The sequence below is a fragment of the Oncorhynchus masou genome, chromosome 28 (assembly GCF_036934945.1).
Source record: "Oncorhynchus masou masou isolate Uvic2021 chromosome 28, UVic_Omas_1.1, whole genome shotgun sequence".
Taxonomy (NCBI): domain Eukaryota; kingdom Metazoa; phylum Chordata; class Actinopteri; order Salmoniformes; family Salmonidae; genus Oncorhynchus; species Oncorhynchus masou.
In genome coordinates, this window is record NC_088239.1 from 43,841,308 (window position 1) to 43,850,259 (window position 8,952).

The 8,952-nt window shown below is 45.0% G+C and overlaps 1 protein-coding gene across 1 annotated transcript; it reads right to left on the bottom strand.

Moving 5' to 3' along the window:
* Positions 1–4,260: 4,260 nt before the first annotated feature.
* Positions 4,261–8,724, bottom strand: LOC135517632 (sorting nexin-18-like). Its single transcript, XM_064942122.1, has 2 exons — positions 6,877–8,724; positions 4,261–5,004 (listed from the first exon to the last, which is right to left on the bottom strand). Exons 1-2 carry the CDS (start codon positions 8,357–8,359, stop codon positions 4,766–4,768), a joined length of 1,722 nt encoding a protein of 573 aa, XP_064798194.1. The 5' UTR covers positions 8,360–8,724; the 3' UTR covers positions 4,261–4,765.
* Between the last annotated feature and the right edge of the window lie 228 nt (positions 8,725–8,952).

An 8,952-nucleotide genomic window follows, 5' to 3' on the forward strand; every position in this document is an offset into this window, starting at 1 on the left:
AAGTGGATATGTCTGGGAGCAACAACAGCTCAACCACGAAGTGTTAAGCCACACAAGCTTACAGAACTGGACCGCTGAAGCGCGTAGCGCATAGAAATCGCCTGTCCTCGGTTGCAACACTCACTACCGAGTTCCAAACTGCCTCTGGAAGCAATGTCAGCACAATAACAGTTTTTGGGAGCTTTATGAAATTGGTTTCCATGGCCGAGCAGCCGCACACAAGCCTAAGATCACCTTGTGCAATGGTTGGTAGTAGTGTAAAGCTCACCTCCATTGGACCTCTGGAGCAGTGGAAACATGTTCTGTGAAACACCATCTGGCAGTACGACGGACAAATCTGGGTTTGGCGGATGCCAGGAGAAAGCTACCTGCCCGAATGCATAGTGCCAACTGTAAAGTTTGGTGGAGGAGGAATAATGGTCTGGAGCTGTTATTCATGATTCGGGCCCCTTAGTTCCAGTGAAGGTAAATCTTATGCTACAGCATACAATGACATTCTAGACGATTATGGGCTTCCAACTTTGGGGGAGGCCCTTTCCTGTTTCAGTATGACAAAGAGATACTGTCATACTGAAATGGTTTGTTGAGATTGGTGTAGAAGAACTTGACTGGCCTGCACAGAGCCCTGACCTCAACTCCATAAAACACCTTTGGGATGAATTGGAATGCTGACTGCGAGCCAGGCCTAATCGCCCAACATCAGCGCCCGACCTCACTAATGCTCTTGTGTTTGAATGGAAGCAAGTCCCCGCAGCATTGTTCCAACATGTAGTGGAAAGCCTTCCCAGAAGAGTGGAGGCTGTTATAGCAGCAAAGGTTGGGACCAACTCCGTATTAAGTCCCATGATTTTGGAACGAGATGGTCAATGAGGTCATGTAGTGTAGGTTGTGTTGATGTTTTATCCTTTGCATGTTGTTTATTTTGTAACGTGTGCCAGCCCAGTATTGTATACCTTTAAACATCATCTTAAATGAGTAGCCTATGTTGATCTTGACTGACCTTTTGAGTTTCCTTAAAGACTATAGTACAGCTTTTGTTTCTTTATATCCTTCCATTAAGCACTACACTTTTCCACCAGACCGGTTAATGGGGGCGATGTGGGCTGGACCGGGAAAGAGTGAGGTACACACTGAGGGGGAGGATATGATTTCACATACACACACTCTGTTTAAAGGGAACTCGACAAGGTTTAAGGAAGATTCAAAAGTAACATTCCACAAACATTGCAATGTGCTTCTGATTACTATCAGAAAGGACATTGGGCCCATTATTTTTTATTTTTTTTACAGTTAGTAATATTATTTAAATCAAGTTCTAACAGGCTTAGTCTGTTTCCACAGAGAGGGACAACCCAAGAGCCCCAGCCAGTGGAAATAAAATGTCTTCCTTTGTTCTGGGTAATGAATGGACTTATACTTCTTTGTGAGCATGAACAGTAACTTCAAAAAGGTGTCGCCACAAAACAGTCTTCAATGATTGTGGACTGTGGACATTACATAAACTGTAAGTTCGGATCACATTAATAATTAAACGGGTATGATGTTAGCGGAAATCCCTCCAACTGTATAGAGAGACCGTGTGTTTGACATTGATGCCATTGCAGTTTGGCTGCACAGTTCAGAAGACTGCTATAATAGTCTGAATTTCACATTTAGAAACACCCTTCACAGCCGGACTGCAATGTAGTCGATCTCAAACATGCAGTCCTTCTGAGAGAGAGGAACAACCAGCCTGTGTTGCAATGAGTCATGACTGAATCAGCTGGTTGTGCTGTGCTTTGAACTTTGCTCTGAGAGAGAGAGCGTATGACCAAAAGCTGTTTGGTTGCTGCTTTTCCTGACTAACTTAACCCACCCAGGCAATGTTTGTGAATGTGAACTTCCATGAGGACAGACTTGAATAGGGATCTGGAGGATTACTGTTTCCCTCTTACTTCAAAAACGTAATGTGCATGTCCAACGATTATCAGGACATGGGCAGTGCTTGATTTGGGCTGGAGCTGTCCGGAGAGCCATACCAGCACCTCTATAAAACAAAGTAGCCCATCACTTGACTGTGTGTTTATGGTTATTGTCCTATTGGAAGGTGAACTTCCAGTCGACCCAGTCTGAGGTCCTGAGCGCTCTTCAGCAGGTTTTCATCAAGGATCTCTCTGTACTTTGCTCCGTTCATCTTTGCCTCGATCCTGACTAGTCTCCCAGTCCCTGCCACTGAAAAACATCACCACAGTATGATGCAACCACCCCCATGCTTCACCATAGAGATGGTGTCAGGTTTCCTCCAGAAGTGACGCTTGGCATTCAGGCCAAAGAGTTCAATCTTGGTTTCATCAGAACAGAGAATCTTGTTTCTCATAGTCTGAGAGTTTAGGTGCCTTTTGGCAAACTCCAAGCGGGCTGTCATGTGCCTTTTACTGAGGAGTGGCTTCCATCTGGCCCCTCTACCTTAAAGGCCTGATTGGTGGAGTGTTGCAGAGATGGTTGTCCTTCTGGAAGGTTCTCCCATCTCCACAGAGGAACTCTAGAGGTCTGTCAAAATGACCATCGGGTTCTTGGTCACCTCCTTGACCAAGACCCTTCTCCCCCGATTGCTCAGTTTGGCCGGGCCCACAGCTCTAGGGAGAGGCTTGGTGATGGAGGCCATCGTGTTCTTGGGGATCTTCAATGCTGCAGACATGTTTTGGTACCCTTCCCCAGATCTGTGCCTCAACATAATCCTGTCTCGGAGCTCTACGGACAATTCCTTTGACCTCATGGCTTGGTTTTTGCTCTGACTGTCAATTGTGGAACGTTATATACTGTAGGGAAAGGAAAAGGGGGATACCTAGTCAGTTGTACAACTGAATGCCTTCAACTGAAATGTTTATTCCGCATTTAACCCAACCCCTCTGAATCAGAGGTGCGGGGGGCTGTCTTAATCGACATCCACGTCTTTGGCGCCTGGGGAACAGTGGGTTAACTGCCTTGTTCAGGGGCAGAACGACATATTTGTACCTTGTCAGTATTTATTGTAGATCCACTCTTCCTGGGGTCTGGTAAAATTAAGGCAGTTATACAATTATTATTATTTTGTTTTTTTACATTACAATACATTCATTACAATATACTTTACTATTTACATTTTTGACAACTTTTACTTCACTACATTCCTCAAGAAAATAATGTACTTTTAAATGTACATTATTTTCTTTAGGAATGTAGTGAAGTAAAATTTGTCAAAAATATAAATAGTAAAGTACAGATACCCCCAAAAACAACTTAAGTAGTACTTAAAAGTATTTTCACTTAAGTACTTTACACCACTGAACTTCGGTAAACATAATCTAATGGATGGACTTGGGAAAAGACAGCTCCTGCACTTCTTTCATCCCGAGTCAAGCACTGGACATGGGTGAGCAAACAACAAACCCAGTTCAGCAAGATAGCTGTATGTTAACAAGAACAACAAACTATTTAAATTCCCTTCAAGTGTTTCAGATGTAACTTGACCCAGAGCTAGTGGAAAAGGAATCTGGTCTAAATAATGGACGCAATGGAGGTGGAGTAACTTGACCTATTGGGAGAGGAGAAGAGATGGTGTCCTATATCAATAACAGTGGGCCTGGTAGTAGTACCTGAATTGCAACCATGCTGTCTGCTATATGTAGACCGGGCAAACATGAGAAAAAGGACTACACAGTGTTCCTTGTGTGATCAAGTGAATATACTGTGATAAAGGTCCCTTCTACATGTATTAGGCTGTTCAGGGGCGATGTGTGTCAAGTCATCTAGCACTACCCTAATCAACCTGGTAAAATAACTTACAAACATTAGACTTTTGGCTGTCATCCGACAACTGTGTTTTGGGAGGATACCAATCAATGGTCCTTCAATCGTCAAATTCACATGCAGTACATGTGTAGGAGGAAGGATTTCATTTCAACAATGTCCTTCGACACCAGGGAATCCCACAGAGACATCATTTGCAGTATTATTCTGGCTGAGTTATTTGTGCCTCCCTCCTCCCTCTCCATTGGGAACAATAAGTAGGAATGGAAAATCAGGTGTTCTGTTCTCCTCCAGTGTTCTACAATCTTAAAGTTTGTTTCTGGCACAGAGCTCTCTGGGAGGTCTCAAATAATGAGGTTCAGAAACTACAACAGAATATTGAAATGCCAAACCCCCCTTGGTTGCCCCCTCTATGATAAGACACACGTTTGTACAGACACGCACAGACAGAAACACACACACACACACACACAAAGGGACATGTCATTCGTATTTGCCATGAAACTGAAATTGTTATATTTGTTCAGAGAAAAAGGCAAATAAGGGGGATTCAATGCAACAGTTAAACATGTATTTTAAGAGATATCTTTGCAATTCTATACAGTTTCTTATGGAAGACATCGCACTCATTTCATTAAATGACACGTCTTGTATGTGATGACTTAACATATCCCGTCAAGCTAGACTACGTGATCAGGTTTTGCGGACAACAACGTCAACGAAGGAGTGTCTTCAGTATCTTTCTACCCCATTTTCCCCCATTCGTCACTGCATCACCTGCATATATCCACTCACTTCCCACTGTAGAATGGATGAATAATCTGGTCACGGAGAACTGAACAAGTCATTCAAGTGCCCCATCTCCTCCGGGGCACTTTATTTATCATCTCTAGCCATCTTTCTTTCTTTCCCTCTCTAAGTCCCCCTCCTCTCTCTCCCTCTGTCCCCGCCATCCTCTCTCCATCCCTCTGTAGCCACCCTCCTTTCCTCAGGTCCCTTATATTATGTATTCGTCGTACTTCTGCAGTGCCTCCTCTAACTTCCCAGTGATCTTCTGGAAGAAGCTGATCTGCTGCTGGAGGTGGTGTTGCATCTGGCTCTTGAAGTCACGTACGCGCGTACGGTGGAAGTGCTGGATCTCAGCCAGCGTGGCGCAGGAAATGATGTTACAACGCTCGTTGACGGTTGATCCCTCCCCTTCCTGCTTCTGGCACTCCTTCACTTTGGTAAGGGCACCTGAGGAGAGAGGTGGCAGAGAGGGAGAGGGGGAAAAACGTGGGTGGGAAAGGGGGCATGGAAAGGGTTTCGAGAGAAGGGGTGTCAAAACTATTCCTTAAAGTGGGGGAAAGAAAAAAGGATATATTTTGTCATGCAAACTCTAGTTGAATCCTAAATCTGTCTCTGAAAAGTTTTTACATGACTCAGGGAAAAGAGTTGACCGTGGTTTCATGCCCTTTCTGGCCAATAGAGTAGTAGACTGAAGCCAATGCTCTACTGTTCCACTCACACAGAGTTATAATCTTCTAACTAAAAGCAGTCTGTCTAATTTACAACTTATTGCACTGTGGAGTATTCAGGCTAAGAGGTTCTCCAAGGCCGCAAACACCGAGCAACCTTTTTCTAAGTGAATAGCTAAGAACAACAATAGTTTTACAAGTTGTAAATGAGATATGAACCGTACAAATGTTGCAGTGAAGGACACATGCTTGAGCTCTGAATGTGTAAGTGGAAGATCTGACTTAAGACTTGGCCGCTGCCTTACTGAAATAAACTTCTCTACCGCCATTAGAATAGACCCTTATCTGGGGAATACAAAATACCACACACACGTCACACTCACGCAGGCAGTCTCCCACACAAACGTGGATGAATAGACATACTAGTGATGTGAAATGAACGTGGTTATTTTCAGCGCTCGCATGCGATTACAGTACCAAAGCACCAATAAGTTGAACTGCTTCACCGGTGCCAGTGGGAAGAGATTTGCCCAGGCATATTGTGGAGCAGCTCCCCAGATCCCCACCCTTGGAGAGGAAAATAATTTAATCCTGAGGCTGCTTCCATTCCGACATTCCGACATTCCCAGGGCAACGCCGGACAAGGGGCCCCGGAATCTCCTCCTTCTCATTCTATTCAGATGTAGGATAACCTAACCTTCGACGTCTCAATTGAACTTGGACTGCATAAGCGTGTAACAAACAGTTCCCCGTATTTATGCATCTCCTGTGTGATAAATCAAACTGACAAATCAGAGAATGTTGTCTTACTTGGTAAAAAACGAGAACGAGAGAGTTCCGTTGAACCGTGTGTCCTTCCATGAACTAGGCCTATCTGCAGTATCTTCGAGACCTGCGCTCTGATTGTCGGCTCCTTTATCAGAGTTCTATTCAAAAAGTTACATACTTCAGCATTTGGCAGATGTCCGTGGTTTATGTGCCAAAGCCCCAACCTCTGATCTCACTCTCTAGACTGGGTGTGAGACAACATTTCTGCAAGGACAGGTAATTACATATCATGCCTTCCAGTCATGTTCGAGTGCATTACTCAACAGCATAAACTGTAACAGCAAACTTTTGCCAGCAAGCACAAAAGTTTAACATAATACAAAACATATGTGCATCAAGCTCCCGAGTGGTGCAGCGGTCTAAGGCACTGCATTGCAGTGGTTAGACGTGTCACTACAGACCCTGGTTCGATCCCGGGCTGTATCACAACTGGCCGTGATCAGGAGTCCCATAGGGCGGCACACAATTGGCCCAGTGTCGTCCGGGTTAGGGCAGGCCGTCATTGTAAATAACAATTTGTTCTTCACTGACTTGCCTAGTTAAAGAAAGGTTAAATAAATAAATGTTACATGAACTGACGTAACATTAAAAACATAAAGGATCTCGATGCAAGGGACTTCACGGAATGCCAGGGCAACATTTGTTTTTGCTCATCATTAACATAACATCCACGTGACATGACCCCTATGAGGGTAGTGACCAAAGAAATCAAATACCTATGAGGCTACACTCAAATGGCCGTGGTCAGAGGGGCTTTGACTGGTCTATGGACTATGGCATTTCTATGGCATAGACCAGAGACAGCTGTGACACCGTACTGTACCTTTCTGAACATGGATGATATCAGGGTAGTTGGCCAGGTGTCCCTTGTACAGGTCCAGCAGGTCCGATATGGGGTCCAAATCCTGTCTGGGCTGCTCGGCAAAGTAGTCTCCTATAACCTCGTAGGCCTCTCCTGTGAATGCTATGGCACGGTTCAGTCCTACGGAATAGGCCTGTTGGTCCATCTCAAAGGCTTGGCCCAGCAGTTTGAAGGACTGGCCCACTTTCTGATACTCTTTCTTGAAGCCGGTGATCTGCTTCCTGGCGAACTCGTTGATGGTAGCGTTGACTAACAGACAATTCTCATCCATCTTCTTGGTGAAGGCTTTGAAACCGTCTATTTTGCTCTCCACCTCCTGTAGGTCCAGTGGAACGGCCGGGGTGGAGATGGTCAGGAAGAAATTAGCGCCAGTCAACTCATCCTTCTCCGCCTTTCGCTTGCCCATCTTCCACGTCTTCTCGTCTGTGCTGGGGCAGGTGAGGAAATGCTGGAAGACGTCACACCTGGCCAGGACAGGATGGCTCGTCATGTGGTTCATCCACCATATTAAACCTTTTCTGCGCTTGGAGACAAAGTCCTGTTCGAAGCGCCCCGTGGCCTGTTTCTCGGGCAGATGGGGGACTGATATGACAGGGAATCGTTCCACTAGGCGGGCATAGAGCCAGTCAAAGTGCTTGTACCTTCTATTCACTTGGCTCTGGGTATGAGAGGGCGTTAGTCTGTATGACATGTAACTCTTCATGCCTTTGAATTTAGTCTGTTTGGTGGGGTCATCGATAGAGCAGGCGAATGGATATGGGTCTTCTTGCCACTCTGGCCCATACTGGCCCATGACAACACAGATCTTGTCCCCGTCCTTGACAAAGGCAGCCGCCTCGCCCAACACAAAAGCCTCTCCGCCTGATTTCACAAAGGTTGAAAACCTGTTGAGGTTTTTACCCACTGTGGCTGAACTTTTGGCTTGTGCACTGCTACGTCTCTCAGGTAAACTGGTAGTGACCGTGTATGCTGTGGAACTAGTTCCATCATTGTCATGTATCGTTCCAGGTTCATCCGCCACAGTCGAGCTGTCATCCCAGTCATCATCCCAGTCGTCATCGCTACCTTGACTGGTCGGGTAACTGTGGTGCTGTGGAGTTTGCACAGGATAAGCAGAGTGGGAAGGGTTCGGGACTGTAATGCTCTCAGCACGAGAGTGGGACTGGGAATGGTATGATGAATCATATCCACTTGATGGCAACTCGGCTTGACCATGATCTGCCGACATGCCATTGTTGTTGGAGGAGATGTCAGATGAATCATTTGTGAGAATCTCCACATATGAGGCTGGAAAAAGACCCGTCTCCCCTCTGCTGTTAGTCCCCTCTAACCATCCCTCGACATCTTGTTCGCTGTACAAAGTAACAACTTCGTTTTCAGTAATCGATATCTCTCCTGGATTTTCGGAACTAAAGTCGTACAACGCTCTCGCTCTAAACGCCATAGTTTATATATAAAAAAAATAGGAGAGCGCGAGATTGAGTACTGATATTAATTAGTCATGCAAGCGAAACATGTGATCACCGTATCACTTTGTATTCAGCACCAACCTCTTTAGTTTTTAGTTTTAGTCCTTTGCAATCAATGCGGCTGTAGAATCTCGTCCGAAAATAAGTTTCGAGTTGTAAAGCATGCGCCTGTAGTCTGTAAATTCATGCGTAAAAAGCAAAGAACAATGTCTTATTTTTCTTCATGAATAGGTAGGAGGGAGAAAGTCTTATTCCAGATGCTTCAGGCTCGTAACAGGACTAGTCCTCACACGTAATAAGACTGAATAGTCGAGGGTGGAGCTAGTTCTAGGTTACATTCAACCTGGTTTTAATGTCTATGCATCCAACACGCAACACAGTAGCAGTCACCAACAGATTTGGTCAAGTTGCCATATTGTTGCCGTATTGTTACAATGTTGCCATATTGTTATGACGTCGTTATAATTATTACTATGCACGCAGTGTGCATTGGGATTTTGGCAAAATAAACGTAACCATTTCATGCAACTGGAGTCTGTCTGTTGTAGTATTCTGAGAAGTTTTAGGC